This window comes from Nasonia vitripennis, chromosome 5, assembly GCF_009193385.2.
Source record: "Nasonia vitripennis strain AsymCx chromosome 5, Nvit_psr_1.1, whole genome shotgun sequence".
In the NCBI taxonomy this organism is placed as follows: domain Eukaryota; kingdom Metazoa; phylum Arthropoda; class Insecta; order Hymenoptera; family Pteromalidae; genus Nasonia; species Nasonia vitripennis.
This window is the reverse complement of record NC_045761.1, coordinates 20633035-20650380: the sequence shown is the minus strand read 5'-3', so window position 1 is coordinate 20650380 and position 17346 is coordinate 20633035. Positions and strand designations below refer to the sequence as shown.

The window sequence follows — 17346 nt, the reverse complement described above, 5'->3', positions numbered from 1 at the left end:
ATAATTATGCGCGTGTAAATTAATTTGTAACATTGTACAGGGTATTAACATCGTTAGAGCAGTGCCATTCTGAAACCGAACGATGATATAAATCGGTATAAAAATATACCGATCGCGAGCAAAAGATGAATAAAATTTTCTTTATAAGTCAGAGACACGCGACTACCGGTAACGAGTACAACGAAGCAAAACGATACTACCACGCGTATAACACAAAAGAGAGAGAGATAAAGACTCTCCACATCCCTCCTCTCGATATACTCGTGCACACATGTGGGGGAGGCTCGCAGGGGTGAAACTGCAAAAGTGTGGGGTGAACGAGAGCGACACTGGTAGGGATGCCCGTGCACAGGTGGGGAGCAGCGAACATGTGTATACAGCGGGGGTCGGCTCGTACAAGGGCTTGTAAAAATTATTATTACGAGCGCCGGCTACTCGCGAACTCGTTTGCTAGTGTCTCGCTGGATGCTAAGCTGTGCGGATGTCCGTGCGCTTGAAAAAAGGGCGATTGGTTCGCGGAATTGCTTTACTACCCAGTGCCGATGGAATCGGATTTGGTACGGTTTTTCAAAACGTTTGAGAATTTTTTGAACTATGTCGAATTATATATCATAAATTTTTCACAGTTAAATATCGCGCATTTGAATTAATCTCGAACACAAGCGATTCGGATCGCAGGAGCTTTTTGACTCTGATTTCAGGCACAAAAGGACGAGAAAAGAGGTATAACGGCCGATGGCAGGAAGAGAGAGAGAGAGAGAGAGAGAGAGAGAGAGAGAGAGAGAGAGAGAGGGAGAGAGAGAGAGAAGAGTGGTCACAGCGGCTGCGCGCGGTGACACTCGTTGGAGTGGCGAATACGTAAACGCGCGCGAGCGCGGGGGCGCGATTGGATGAGTCCGAAACGAATGAAGCGAATAGTGGAAATGTATCATTGATCGGACGCCTCGCTGACCGTTTGCGCTTGACGCTGTTCGACAATGAGAGAGAGAGAGAGAGAGAGAGAGAGAGAGAGAAAGCCAAGCTGAAATTCGGCCTGTAGCTTTTGGTCCTTTTAACCGCGCGCCTGATGCAACGCTGCTGGAGGAATACTTGAAATCGTTTTAATTAGATTGATGTGCGGTGGGTGATCATTATGCGCGTGGTTATTTTCTTTTTTTTTAATATTATGTTTGACAAGTGCTGTAGAGTATAAAAAGAATAAATTGTTTAGAAATGAATGTTATATCTCATACAAGTGTTTTATTCGATTTATATATATATAATATTTTTGTTAATAAAAATTTCCTCTGCATAAAAAGACAACCTTCTAATAATCCTTACAAGTTTTTTGAAACAAAAATTAAAACTTATTTTAAAATAATACGAAAATTAGAAAAATAGTAGATACACCTTACAAACGACAAAATCCAGCCCCAGAACAACAAAAGCATAGCATAAAGACGCCACGACGACGAGGACGGTGTTTACGTGCGGCGCGCCGATGCGCCTCTCGCGGGGGGCCGCGACTTGGTCGGCTTCTGGTCGAAGTGGGGCTGACCGCAGAATCGCGCGCGCACGAGCTCACTCCCTGCAAGCTGGGGGTGGAAGCTCTGCCGCTGCTGCTGGTGGTAGTAGTAGTATAAGGCAAGGCGAAAGTAAGTCTTCGGAGGCGGCGCTGCGGCCTGGCCTGCCCACCGCCACCACCTGCAAGCTGCCCGTCCTTCTCGTCGTCTCCTCTTCTTCTTCTTCTTGTACGATGCTTCGTTTCTGGCTGTATGCGTATAGGAGCTTCTTCTTTCACTGTGAAAGAGGTGGATGAACGTGTGTTGCCCTGTTGAGATTTTAGGTAGAAGGGGAAAAAGATGGGAAGGGTAAAATTTGATGTTTATAATTTTTTTTTATTTTGCTCTTCTACGTGGGTAGCATTTGTTTTAAATGTTTAACGATATATTACGAAACGGATATAGTTAATATCCACTTCATAGTTGTGTCTATAATTATAACTAGATATTACAGTGAATTTCCTTAGAAATTGGCGGTGTATACCTTGGCGATTTTCCTTAATATTCTCAAATATGTCGAATTTTATCTTGTTGTTTATTTATAGTAAATGTATAAAAAGGAATCAGTAACATTGCCAACATTAGGTCATATTTAGGCAGTTATAGCATGAGCGGCCCAAAATGCAGGCCCAAAAAGACAGTTATGAAGGCACGCTGTTATATGCACATTTTCAGCACATTATGGTAATGGGAAGCGTGAAATTACCTATGCGCCATCTACCTTCGCTAACCAAAGACTAAAGAGTGTAAAATTTAAGCGTTGGGAAAGTCCAGTCCAAAACTGCCCTGTTTCACGGGTTCTATTGCTTGGCGCTACTTTAAAATTCGTATTTCGGAATTGAACGGTTATATTACGCAACTGTGCCGATCCTTAAATAGAGAAACGCCCCAGAGAGGATTAGAGGCTAAGTCAGGAGAAAATCCAAAAATTCTTCCGAAGTCTGCGCAAAAGGCCAGAATAAATATTTCCTGAAAGGTTAATACCGGGATAAAGGATACGCCGTGCGGAGAGATGAGGGAAAGAGAGCTTGCGGTTTCACTGAATTGAAAGCGCTGGCTTGCAACGGAGATAGCAGCGTTTAAGCAGACCCAGTGGAATTTTCAATTTTGAAAGAAAAGTACAAAGTTCCGGAATTTTGTGAAGTCTTGTGGAAAGTAATGTAAAATTCTATTCTGCTGATTAGGCAACCGATTCGATTAACTAATTCTCGATATTTTTAAAGATAATTATTATTTTTTTTTGTCTTTTAAGCATTGATAAAAACATCGGATATGAATGACATAGTATGGTGCAAATATAGTATTTAAACAAAAATCTAATTATTATTCATTTTGAAAAATTAACATCATAGTTCTGCTTTCGAAATCTGTAAACCCGTGCACCGGCGGCGCTTCATTTCCCCTCTCGCAGTTTTTGTGCGATCGAGGCCGTCGAGGGGAAACGACATGGATGTTCAACGCTTTACTAAGAGGTGGCAGCACCAACGTATTTTTGAACTTTTTATTCTCCGCCTCGTTTCGCTGTCAAATCATCTAAGCGCACCTTCACCCTAGACCATGTTGCAGGCCAAAATTGCATAGACTAATTATTAAACCGTGATTGTTGAACAACTTAAAATTTATTTTAAAATGTTATATTTTATCAAAAACGTCATTTTAACAGTAGAGTATTCATTATCCATTATTTATTATAATTTTGATGAATAATTTTTAGAATACGATACTGTAATGATAAAAAACTACGCAACATCGTGAGGTACAATCTGAGTCAAATATTGAAAGAAGATCTGAGACTTTATAGCGATAAACATTGAAAAACGCGTATAGCTTCAATCCACTTCTACTATTATTTTCGTGCAAACCATCAGCCGAAACAGTAACCATAAAAAAACTCAAAGGAAAATCCAAAGAGTATCACCCCTAAACCGCTTACGACCATCATAAAAGATTTTCCAGAATCTCCTAAAAAGCTCGCAACGAACCCAAATCCCTCCACAATTTTCCCCAGATTCGATCCACATCTTAACCAAACCAAAAAAAAAAAATCCCTCCGACAAATAATCAAATAAATGTAAACAAGCCCAAGTCCTCTACCCCCTCCACCCCTCAACATCTATAAATGCATGCGATGCAGATAACAGAGCAGAGCGTTCTACAGCTGCAGGGGGCCGCAAGTTCGAAAATCGTGCAATTTGTCAGAGCTCGCGCGCTGCCCATATAGCGTCAAGCGACTCTCTCTCCCGCACCTCTATACACGCTTAGGTACACCTATACCATCAGCGGCGGCAGTAGAAGCATAGAGAAAGCGCACGAGAGAAAGACTACACGTATATACAAGCTCGCCGACTAGAGTATACGAGAGAGAGAGAGAGAGAGAGAGAGAGAGAGCAGTAGCAAGCAGCGGTGTTTTGTTCGCGCGCGCGATGGACGCGTCGCCATAGCGACCGGCGGTTGTTTATTATTGCGTCCAGCGGTGGCGGCGGCGGCGGGGGTGTGTCGACGCCGGCGCTCTGCAGGGATGAGAGCGAGGGTGCAAAGTGTGCAGCGACGGGCTCTCTCTCTCTCTCTCTCTCTCTCTCTCTCTCTCTCTCTCTCTCTCTCTCTTTCTCTCTCTCTCTATGTATGTAGAGCTGGGAGGAGGAGGCGCCGGTCAAAAGGGTTAGGTGAGTTTGGCTTGCTAGAGCTCCAACAACAGCGAGCAAGAGAGAGAGAGAGAGAGAGGGCTGCATACACGCGCAAAAAGAGCGCGCGTACATCCGTGTGTACTCATACGCGCGCGCACGCGAGTTTCCAAACATGATAGCCGCGGCATCATAGCCCCAGCAGGCTACACGTGTGCCGGACTCGTGTGTGGGTGCTTGCGCGAAAGAGAGAGGAGAGCATAAAAAGACGAGAGAGACGGCCGGCGGATCGGTAATAGAGGTGGAGAGAGGGGGTGGGATCGGTAGGGGGTGTAAAAGTAGAGTGCGAGAGAGAGAGAGATGGATATTAGATCGACGGAACGGGACAGAGGCAGAGAGAGAGAGAGAGAGAGAGAGGGGTGAGGGAGTGGCGGCGCGGCCGACCACACGAGGCCGAAAAACACATTCGCCACCCCCGCGAGCGTACTGTATCGTGGTAGGGGGAGGGTGAACGCATATACCTACACCGACTCGTAATACATGCGAGAGAGAGAGAGAGACGCGGGCGTCGCGCGCGTGCTAATGAGAGTTCGATAAAGCGCCGTTACCAGTTTGACATCGGGCGATTTTTCACGAGTCGCCGCCGCTGCACCGCAGCACCGGGCGCGAGAGCGTATATAGGACGGAAGATAAAGGACAGAGGAGGAGAGGGAATGAAAAAGAGTGGCTGTGATTTTTCGATAGTGGAAAGAGAGGCGCGCTCGCTTTTTCACCCACGCGAGCACTTGAGACCTCGACACTTGCAACGCGAGTTCACTAATTTGAGGCGCAACGTGTGTCGTTTTCGATTTCTATGGTAAATTCTTTTTTTCTGTTTCTGCTTCCGAAAAACCGAGATCAAACAAATGTCCCGCGAAGAAATTTAGACGTCGGCTGATTATATACTATGCTGCAGCGCTCGTCGATTCGGCCTAATTTAGTGTTCGTTAACCTTCCGCGACGCTGCAATGAAGGAGGTGTGTTTTGCGGACACGCTACTTGGCTCGTCGCGAGGACGCTTTACGTCTGTTTTAAGAATTCCGAGGTTAACCTGCGGGATTTTCTACGTTACCCTTTACCCGCTGCGACGTGTACCGCCTGATGCGCGCGACTGGCCCCTTTTGTTCTTCGCTTCGCGTTTTATCCTCGCGTAGCCCGTAATTATGGAAAACGATGCCGCGCAGATGGTATTCGAGCGACAGTCGAATTGATGCGCGCACCGCAGCCGCTTGTTTGGTAATGCCTTGCGGAAAGAAAATTAGCCCGCTGCTAATTGATGCTCTCGTTATGTCTAGGAAATGAAGAAATTAAGAATTATTGCTCGCTGTACCGTAGCGTAAGCGGTCTATGTGAGTGTGCATGAGTAATTGAGTGATGTATTTACTCGAACTGAGACCGAAAATGTACCAAGTCAATGCGAGTTGATATTATCACATATTAATCAGTCGAGTGCAATTATTTAATTGTATGCCCAAACAGTATGACAGCTGCGTGTCTAAAAATTTTAAATTTAGATTTATAGCGTAACATGATTGATCGCAAAGCAATAGATTATATAAATTATTTCCAGTCAATTAATTTGTCTACGTTTACGTAGCAAGGAGCCGTGTCATTATTCAATCAAAGAATTACTAATCATTCATTATGCAGTAGTTAAAATATGAAAAAATTTATTTGTCTCGAGCAAACCAGCAGCGATTTGCGTAACCACTTACTCAACGTCTCGATTCCTCCGCTTCTTCTCATCCTTCCAGTTGGCTAGCCAACCCAGAGAACCGCGTATCTCTCCGAGAGATAATCCCTCGTAGCCTCCTTTTGTCGCTCGTCTGCTCATCTTTGTGTTTTCTTACGTGGCTCTATATCTGCCCTCCCGACATATATCCCCGCTGCTGCACGCTTCGGCGCCCGCAAAAAAGGAGCGACGAACGCCGACGCGCTGACTGTACAGATTCCGAGCGGCCGATAAGCGGCTCCTAGAGTTTCCGGCCCTCTCCGACCCATCCACCATAGAGATAGCGCAGCCTCCGCGAGTAGCTCTTTTTTCGAAGAAGGAAAACTCGCTATAGCTCGTAATTTGTAGCTGTTTGGACTTGTTTGGTTTGCGATTGGCAAGAATGTTTATTGAAGTGAGAGCTTTGAGCGAAAAAAATGAGAAAGATTTTCAACTGAAATAATTACAGGCTCGCAAGACTTCCGACGGTCTGCGCGGTGAGCTACCATGTGGCTGAGAAATTAAAGCTACCCCTCGGAGTATTAGCTCTGGCGGAAATCGAAAGAGAAAAATCGTTTAAGGTGCACGCGCCTGAGCGTGAAATTATAAGAGTAATTTACGCGCTACACGAGAAAAACGTGTAATGCATTTTAGAACCCTTTTTACAAAGATTTACACGGCGATTATATCGTTATACTTCTCTGTTATATTAGAATTTCAGTGTTCATCGATGCACGAGTCTTATTGATTCCAAATGGAGTATCGGTTTATGATTTGCCGTTAATGCATAGTGCATATAAATGGCATGTCGTCGTTACCATTGCTTTTAGCGATCAAATAATCAACCTTTGTCAAACCTCATGTTTTGACAGCTTTGTCCATATGTGAGTTTACTTCACTCCATTTGACGTATTCTGCATCATATCGACTGTTGTTGTTTTCATACACGTAAAATCAATAAGCACACTCGCTTTATAGTGTCTCGCATGACATAAATATTCAACTATAAACTGCACTAAATATACAATGCATATGGTATATTAAGTTGAATATAATACTACTAGTATTATATACAGTAGAAGCTTTTACTACATTCGAAATCGAAGAAATTTTACACTATATATTATACATCAGTGAAAAAAAAGATAACTATGTAAAAATCGGTTTACAGATACCATTCGATTGAGCAGTACCATTCGTATTTCACAGGATTCGCTTGGTGGTAGGCTGATAAACTGAGACTTAAATCTTATTTTGGAATCAGATACTCGTCAGTGACTTAAAACTATGTAAACTTATAATAAAAGTATAGAGTATTTTTCCATACCAATAAATGAATAAAGCGCAATTGCTTTGTTTTTTAAGTTGAATATTTTACTTCTATTTGTCATCGAAAAATATCTTTTATAGTTCAATCATAAGTGTGAGACAGCAAACATTTTCACGATAAGATCTGCAATCGAATTACTACAATACTTATCTCGATAAATCAAAAATTGTGATTTCTCGAAAGTCATTGCGCGTAATTAACGTACCTTATATACACATTAAACTTTGCATTTTTATTTTGAATTTGTACAAGACGTTACATCTGTGTGATCAGAAATTAAACGCACTTATAATTAATGAGCAATTTAAAAAATGGATGATTTAATAAAAAAGAGTATAGGTATACAGAGTGTTGGGATACGCTAATATTATAATTAATGAATAACAGTTTTCCATGAATATAACTGATTATGTTGCCAATTTAACTCTCCAAAGTAAATGCAATGCAATATTAAAAAAAAGGATGATTTAATCAAAAAGTATACTGCTTACTCATGCTCGCACAGTCATTGGTACTCAAAAGAAAATTTTTAGTTAATATAGAGGTTAGCAGATCCATAGCGGAAGAAAATGCTAAAATAAAAATTGAAACTTAATATATCTGACCTATATAAGACCCAATAGGACGAAGGCATATTTATTTATTTATTTATTTATTTAGAATTCCAGAAAATACATAATTTACATAGTGTTACATAAATTACATATAAAATTCGCAGGCTGTCATAATACAGCAATTATTAATAGAATAACCCATCATAACGCCGCGATCCTGCAGAGGAAAACAATGTTCCCTGTTCGCAGGTCCGGATTAATAAAAATAACAAAATAGTAACAAAATGCTGGTTAGCTTAGCTGTATACACTACAGCCAAAAATTTCCAGCCATACTAAGTAGCATACTCTACTTCAAAACATTCACTCTGTATGACCGTACTTTCCATGTCGGACTTTCAGACAATGGTTATACCATCATACTTACTCATTCACACTCAAATTGGGTATAAGGGTCTATTTGACTCCTATGCCCAATTTTTTAACAAGAATATAATCATTGGAAAAGAAACATACAAATTTTATATAATCTGTCTATTTTACTTAAGAAAAATAATTTATATTATTTATTATTTATATTTATTATTTAAATTTACTAAAAATTTACTAAAGTTTTACGTTATTGATTCTATATGTTGTACTCTTAACTTAATGTTACTTATACTTCTTTTTTCGATATATTATATTGCACGATTTGAGATTCTATATTTTGTATTGTCACTTAATTTTTTTTTATATCTATAATTTAATAATTTAAAGTCATTGCACTTTAGTTTCACCATCTCCTAACCAAAATTTGTCTTGCTGTCATAAATCTATCTGTTGTTGCGTTTTTTTCTCTTATTAAGACATCCTTTCTGTTGTGCTGAGCCTTGCTGTGCACGTAAGCCCAACGGCACAGGTTTCTCGGTAGTGTGGAAACATCTCATTATGCTGATTTGATGAATCACATTTACAGTCTGACGCAAAAACTATATCATCTATTATTACTATATCTTTATAAGGCGATTGGTGCTTGAGTGAGGAAACTGAATTTATGAAAACCTGTTTACCTCTTATACCTCTATCAAAGTAGAAAAATGCCATAGCGCATAGATTTTGTAAATTGCGTTCTTGCACAATTCTGTGACAGTTTTCTCTGCTTTTGCACAAAATAGTTCTGCATCCATCTATACTTATTTGGAACATTATACCCCTCCGTTCGCATCAAACTTTGGGATTTCTATTATCGCCTGATTTGCCGGCCTTATACTCGTTATCTCCGACTGTAACAAAGAAGAACACTTAATTCTATCTTTTAAGGAAATTTTCACGATTATACAGATGTTCCTAAATGTACGTACGCGAATCCTCTCTTTAAAAAATGATGGCCTTTGTTGTGAAGCATTTAATACGTAATTCTGATTGGTTGCTGGTTGGTTGCCTAGGCAACGAGATCAGAACCGCGCTTTAAATTCATAACCCTCAAAACAGTCATAACTCATAACCCTGGTATAAATGTTTGAGGTGTTTAAAATGAAATGTGGAAACCTTGATAACAGATGAAATGTATGTAATATAACTAGCAAGAAATTTTAGTAAAAATTAATCATTACCAAGAGTGTGTAGTATTACAACATGTGTATTGAAAAGTGGCACCCTAACCCTATTTGAAGTAGTAATAAAGTGTGTGAATATTATTTAGTTTTTTTTTTAATGTCAGTTAGAAGTTCAATTAAAAGAATAAAGAGTTTGAAGATATACTGTGTCTCTGTGCCCAAAGTCGCCCTTGGTGAGGTTTGAGAGTTGAATTTAAAGAAAAGTTCAGTATCCGAGTCAGTAAGTTTAAGTCTATCATTATACAATGCTCTTTGAATTTTAAAAAGGCTACTAGACATGTTACCTAGAAATATGTAACCTAGATGACTCTGATTTAACTGTTTTCGTTCATATTTTCACATCCAGGCTCATGCGAATTTTTTAATTGAGCAGGTCAAATTTTACTTATAGCCAGTTACGCCGAAACTAATATCTCTAGCACATTGTATTTCTGGTTTCTAGCATATTTTTACATGGAGAAAGTGATAAATGTTTTGGCTTTTTTGTCAAGCATTTAGGTAATTAGAATTTTTACTTTTAACAGTTGTGAGAGATTTTGAGACCGATACCTGTATCTGCATTTTTGCATTTTTTCTCATTCGAAAACTAACAGGTCTATAAAGCTCATATTTTGCATATAGATTTCTTTTGTGATTGTGAAAAGATATTTAAAGTTGAATCAACGTTAACTGAAATACTTTTGTGTTCGACTACAACACCCATGATAATTATTTACATCAGTGTCGGAGTCGAACACAAAAGTTTTTCAGTTAAGGTCGATTCAACTTTAAATATCTTTCTACAGTCACAAAAGAAATTTATATGCAAAATATGAGCTTTATAGACCTGTTAGTTTTCGAATGAGAAAAAATACAAAAATGTAGAAACAAGTATCGGTCTCAAAATCTCTCACAACTGTTTTTTTTTTTTTTTTTTTACATGGCATTTGGAACTCGAAAGTTCATCGCCTCATCTACGCAAGCCTTCCACGCTGCCCTATCTTGTGTCAACCCCACCCAAGATGCACCTCTCCGATCGACACCCACCCGTCCTATTTCTACTAGATCCGCTTTTACGTTGTCCTCCCATCTACGTCTAGGTCTACCTAGAGGTCGCGTTACCATCGGCCTGCCCTTCATTACACGTACTACCGTACGGTCGTCTCCCATTCTCGCTACGTGCCCTGCCCATCCCAATCTGCGCGATTTTATTATTCTGATAATATTTGGTGACGCGTACAGATTGTGTAGCTCATCATTGTGTAGTCTCCTCCATTCCCCGGTTTCCTCATCTTTCTGCGGCCCGTATATTTTTCGCAAGACTTTATTTTCAAATACCCTAAAACGGTTGTCCGCCTGCTTAGTGAGGGCCCACGTTTCGCACCCGTACAGAACCACCGGCAGTATTATTGTCCTGTATATTCTTATTTTAACGTTTTTAGACAACAGCCTCGACTTAAGTAAATTACTCACGGCGTAGAAGCAAGCATTACCCGAATGGAGTCTCTTATTTATTTCGACATTAATCTCGTTTCTATCATTTATGGTCGTACCCAGATACCTGAATTCGCTAACCTTTTCAAAAGTAAAATTCCCAACTCTGAGATCTTCCTCCCCTCTGCAGATCCCTAGCTTATCCACAATCATGTACTTTGTTTTTGATTCACTCACTTCTAACCCTGTATACTCCACCGATTTTATGAGGATTTCCGCGTTTCTTGCTACCGTTTCCCTACAATCCCCCAGTATATCCAAATCATCTGCGTAGCCTAGTATCTGCGTTGTTCCATTAAGCGTTGCGCCCATCTGGCTAACCTGCATTTTTCTAACGGCATATTCTAACGTTAAGTTGAACAGCACCGTAGAGAGTCCATCCCCTTGTTTTAAACCATCGCGTATCATGAAGGGTTCTGATACATTACCGCCTACTCGGACCTTTCCCGTGCTTCCGTTCAGACATATTTGAATTAATCTCACGAGTTTTTTCGGTACACCGAGAAGTACTAGAATTTGATACATTTTGCTTCGCTTAATAGAGTCGTACGCTTTTTTAAAATCTATAAATAGTTGGTGTATGGTTTCGCAAAATTCCCACTTTTTCTCTAACAACTGTCTTATGGTAAACATTTGATCGCTCGTCGATCTGTTGCGCCGAAATCCGCACTGATAATCTCCTACTATATCTTCCGCGAATGGAGTGAGTCTAGCTTGTATTACGTTTGACAGAACTTTGTAGCACGTTGCTAAAAGTGAAATACCCCTATAGTTATTGCAGTCTGTCTTATCCCCCTTTTTAAAAATCGGTATAATGATAGATTCCTTCCAATTTTCGGGTATTGTTTCATTTTTCCAGATGGCACATACTAGTTTATAGATTTTGAAAGTGAGCTCGACGCCCCCATATTTGAATAACTCAGCTGGTATAGAGTCATTTCCCGCGGCTTTGTTGTTTTTTAGTTTTTTAATCGCGGCCTCTACTTCTTGGTAGCTCGGTTCCTCCACCTGGGGTTCAGCAGTGTGAATTTCGTCCCCTAATTCTTCGCTATTTTCGTGCACGTTTAATAATTTATCGAAATAATTTTTCCACAGCGACAGTAATTCGTTGTCATTTGTTACGAGGTCCCCGTTTTCGTCCTTCATCAATTGCGCTCTACTCCTAAAACCCTTTCTGATGGCGTTAATCCCTCTGTACATTTCGCGGGGGTTATTTTCCTTACTGTTAGTTTCTATTCTCCTAATAAGATTCTTTTGATACTCCCGCTTCTTATTTCTGTAGATCGCGCTCGTCCGTTTCCTTACGTTAGAATACTCTTCTACGGTCCTATCGCTTCTATTTTGTAAGCTATCTAATTTAGCCTTTTTGCGCCTTTCAAACCAGAGTTCGCACTCTTCGTCAAACCATGGTTTGCTCTTTGGCTTTTTCTTTTTACCCAGTACTTTGTTCGCGGCCTCTTTTATCGTTTTTTCGATGTCCCCCCATAAGCTATTCGGTTCGTCATTCCCCTCCGGCGATGTGTTTGCTTCAAGTGCCTGAAACCTGTTATTAATTTCTATCTGGTACCTAATTCGCTCTGTTCTATCTCGTAGTTTCTCAATATCGAAGCTTTCTACCTTGTTTGCTCGCTTACTATTTTGATTCGCTACTAGTCTAGCTCTTAATTTGGCTACTACTAGGAAGTGGTCCGAGTCGCTATCTGCCCCTCTGTAAGCCCTTACGTCAAGAACATTAGTATGACGTCTTTTTTCAATGAGGAAATGATCAATTTGGTTCTGTGTGGCCCCGTCCGGCGATGTCCACGTTGCCTTGTGTATGTTCTTGTGCTTAAAACACGTAGTTTTGATTATAAGATTTTTTGCCGCCGCGAAATGTATGACCCTAATACCGTTATCATTGCTGGCTTCGTGCAGGCTTTCCTTACCTATAGTAGGCCTAAACATTTCCTCCCTACCTATTTTAGCATTGAAATCGCCTAATACTATTCTTGTGTCGTAAGACGCGAACTGGTCGATTACCTGCTCTAAAGTTTCGTAATAGAGATCCTTAGCTTCTTCTTCTTTGTCCTCCGTAGGACAGTGTACATTAATAAATACATATCTATACCATTCACCTTCGATAATGATGTACGAGAGCCTATCATTGACGGATTTGAAACTTTTAACCGAATGTATGATGCTTTTGCTTACGAGAAATCCGGTGCCTAGAGATCCCCCACTCCCGGCCCCATACAGGTACGTGAAGTTACCCGATGCTAGTACTCCGCCATCTGGCCACCGCGATTCCTGTATTGCTACCAAATCTAGATTGTACCTATCAGCTTCCTTTACGAGTTCTTTAAACGCACCTGCTCTGTATAGACTGCGAACATTCCAAGTTCCGACCCTTAAGTCCCTTTTGGTTCGGATTTGATTTTTTTGAGCCATGATGTTATGTTAAACCCGCGCGCTTCGGATCCTGTTCCGATCGCAGGTGAGTCCACCGTTCTAGAGGTGATAACCCCCATACCTCTCTAGAACTAAGTATGAGAGCTTTCCGACTCTGACGAGGACAGTGTCAATTCGTCGTCAGACACACTACGGTTTCATTCTCGCATCCTAACGCCCCCCTGCAAGGCAGCGCGCCTTCGCTGGCATCGTTACCGCGTAAGACCAGGTGACGAATTATTCTACACATACCCTTTCGGGCAGTTGTCATCGCTCCCGCATCCTCCTCGGCAGCAGGATTTTGGCCCATTTTTGTAATGTGTGATGAAAGAGATAGATTGAGAGATAAGAGATAATGTGAAGTGTTTTTGTTGTTGTGGTGCTTGCGTAGTGTTTCTAGATGAATGCGTTCGACAGTGTGGGCTCATCACACCCACGCCTGTTCCTATCGGCTGTCCGCGGCTGCTTATTCAATTTATTCGCAGCTAACCTCTTTCTCAGGGGCTGTTCCTCTATCCGCAACCTAAGGACGCGCTGTGTAGTGGTGATAGGCACCCACCCGTCCGATCTGGACGACAACGCCCAAGACCCGCTTAGGGTAGCGGCATTGTAACAGCTCACAACTGTTAAAAGTCAAAATTCTAATTAATGCCTTGAAAAAAAGCTAAAATACTTATCACTTTTTTCATGTAAAAATACACTGAAAGCAGAAATACGATGTGCTAAAGATGGTAGTTTCTGTGTAACTGTCTACAAGTAAAATTTGATACGCTAAATTTATAAATTCAGATGGGCCTCGATGTGAAAATATAAATGAAAACAGTTAAAACATAATCATGTAGGTTACATGTTTTCTAGATAGCATAGTAAGTATCTGTGTAAAATTTCAGTTTTATAGCTGTTTTATAATGCAAATAAATGGCATTGTAATGATAGACAAACCCACTGACTCTTATACTGAACTTTTCTTCAAATTCACTATTCAAACCAATGATGACGACATTGAGCATTATTAATATATTTATTAAAAAATAGTTTTGAGGGATTTAGTAACATGTTACATGCTTATAAAATATTAGCAGATGTTAGTATGCCGCCCAACACTTATGGTAGATTTTCTACCAAGCGCGAAGCCCGGCTTCATTCCTAGTTCGTATAAATATCCATGGCTATATAACGACCTAAATTCACCTTGCGATGATTATACAATCCCCAATCCATATGCATTGCCGCGTATATACACTGAGAAAACTAGATATTAAAATTTACTGCATATGCAGGAAAAATTACTATATTTTATAGTAACGGACGGTTATACTTGCTTTGTATTAAATTTTACTATCTCAGATAGTAATTTCTATACTGAAATGAAATTTTTTAAAATTTAATTTTTTTTGCTGGCCGATTTTACGCGCGTATTCGATTATTATTATTATTGATAATGTTGTTGAGTGAAAGAAATAAATGCAAGAAAGAATTTTTTTGCGGCGACGGGAATCGAACCTGGACCTGTGGAATGGGAGTCGAGCGCGCTAACCACTTACCCAAACATTACTGTTATGTACAAAATTTCAAATCTGATATATTAATCACATTTACTCGTGAGTTAATATTAATAATAAATTGACCAAAATTAATAAATAATAGCAGCGAATGATATTTGATCACTTAATAATACCAGATAAACAAAAAATTATAGATTTTGGTCTCTGATTACTGCATAAATCAACTTGATAACCTCAAATTCTGGCACACGGAGAAATTCTTAAAATAATTTTTACTATATAATGTAGTAATTTCTAGTAAACGCATAACAAATTTTAATATAAGTCTAACAATTTTTACTATGAATATAGTAAAAATCGTCATGGAGCGCTGTTACTATCTAATATAGTAATTTTTCCTACATATGTAGTAAATTTTAATATATAGTTCTCTCAGTGTAAAAGCTATATGTAAAGAAAGAAAAAGAAGACAAAAAGTATGCTATTTCTTGTCATGATCACTGTGCAGGCTTTTGAAATCCTTAACTAAGTAAATTTTTTACTATGTTTGCATTCCTGAGTACCGATTTTATGTCTCGACTGAGCTGCGATAAGAATTGTGAGCTGCGCAAGCTCGAAGAGTACAGCATTATTATACACAAATAAAAATATTTTTTTTAAATTGTTTCCGCATTTCTGATAATGTACAATGAGTTCAAAATGCTGTTCTCAAAAAATCTATGACGTATTTTGCTCTCACAAAGGAGTAATCAACAATTAGGAACATTTAAATATAAAAATTTATTCAATACACTTCATAAAAATATACATCATTTTGACTACTATGTGACTCGTTATCGTGGTTGTAACTCAATTTCGAGGCTCGATGTCCAAGAAATATCCTCCTTCTGCCACCAAGAACAAATTCCTCTTATCGTATACCAATGGTGAACAAGTTTTCTCAGTTCGTTTCAGGGTAAACTTCGATAGCAGATAGAAGAATAAAATTTTCACTTCGATTACAGCAAACCGCACCCCCAAGCATCCTCGTGGTCCTATTCCAAAACCGAGATTGGGCGCATTCTTGGCATTAACTTTTTTCTTGTAATACCTGTCAGGATCGAATCTATCAGGCTCTTCGTAATACTGCGGATCGGCGTGTATCGCCACCGACGGAATCCATACATTGGCACCAGGTTTCAATGTAACGGGTTTACCGCCTGACAATGCCGGAGGAAATTCAAAACTCGCTTTGCAAACTCGATCGATGGCTCCCGTGCCTTGAGCATGTTTTCGAAGGGTCTCGTTGAAAACAGCGTCGAAATACTGCATGCCATTGATTACCTCGTAGGTTAGATTTCCTTGCGTTTCCTTCAAGACGTCGTCTATTTCGTTCTGCAGCTTATCCTGGATGTCCGGGTTTATGGCCAGTTCGTGAGCCATCAGGCACATGTGTGTCGCGGACGAGTCGAAATTACTCAAGAAGAAAGAAAATGCCTGGGCTGCCATTAGTGATGGATCGAGATCTACTGTCTTCGTGTCCTTACGTGCGTCCATCATGAGTTGAAGCATATCTGGTCGGCTGATGCCATTGTCGTCTCTAGTTTTCACTGCGGTTCTTATGAGATCCGTGAAGCGCTTGCAATTCTCGTCGCTCACAAACTTAAGTCTCAAAAGTCTCGATGCTGTTGAGAGAGATCGCATGATAAAAATTTTGAGACCTACGTGCCCGTCCAGATTAGCTGCTTTATTACCGAAAACGTAAAACGCGTTATTGGGATCCTTGAGAGAATCGACACTTATTCCATAGGCACAAGTGGTTATGATGTCGTTGGTAGATTTGGTGAACAACTCTTTCGTGTTGATTAATTTTCTAGAATTAGGTGGCAAGTCTTCGATATAGCTAACCAAATTTTGAGCGCACTCGATCATTGAGGGAAACATCCCCTTCAGCTTACTTGGCGTCAATGCTGGAGTGAGTAGACTTCTCAATTCTCGCCATTGGTCTCCTAGAGTATTGAAGAGATCAGTTCCGAATAGCGGATCTATGGATCCGTGAACGAAGGGTAAATGATCCGGAAACTTATCAGCGTTCGTTATGGCGACAGATTTTATGAGATCCAAATCTCGCAGCATTATCACCGGTCTCGATCCAAAATCGAAAAAGCCAACGTACTTTGCCTCTGGATGTGCGTTATAGATGTGCTTCACTGTATCGTTTAGGTGACTTTTGCGGAAAAAGACACTTGCCATGTTTCCGAACAGAGGCCATCCCGGTACGTATGGTATTCCCAATTCTTCAAAGTAGTTAAGCTTTTTCTTGAAATAGTAGTACAGCAAGCCTAAACTTGCGACGAGTAGCGACCAAGTCCAAGTATCCATTTCGACTTCGACGAATTGCTGCGGAGCGTGTCTATATAAATATATTAGGCAATGCACAGCAAGCCGAAAATCGCGACAAACAATGATTGAGTTCGACTACCGATATTGAGGCTTGGTTTTATAGAGTACCTGCAGATGAAATATGTGAAATTTTCATGAATGATAATCGTTTACAAACATACTTTGC

The 17346-nt window shown here is 40.2% G+C and overlaps 2 protein-coding genes across 4 annotated transcripts in view; one reads left to right on the top strand and one right to left on the bottom strand.

The window, feature by feature from the left end:
• LOC100117668 overlaps positions 1 to 17346 on the top strand; it is a 144157-nt gene that overhangs the window by 29734 nt on the left and 97077 nt on the right. The window lies entirely within an intron of this gene.
• CYP9AG7 (cytochrome P450 9AG7) lies at positions 15560 to 17253 on the bottom strand. Its single transcript, NM_001172541.1, has one exon. It carries the CDS (start codon positions 17157 to 17159, stop codon positions 15648 to 15650), a length of 1512 nt encoding a protein of 503 aa, NP_001166012.1. The 5' UTR covers positions 17160 to 17253; the 3' UTR covers positions 15560 to 15647.

Excerpts from the sequence above, each read along its gene's own strand:
- CYP9AG7 (NM_001172541.1), bottom strand. The coding sequence starts at position 17,159 with ATGGATACTTGGACTTGGTCGCTACTCGTCGCAAGTTTAGGCTTGCTG.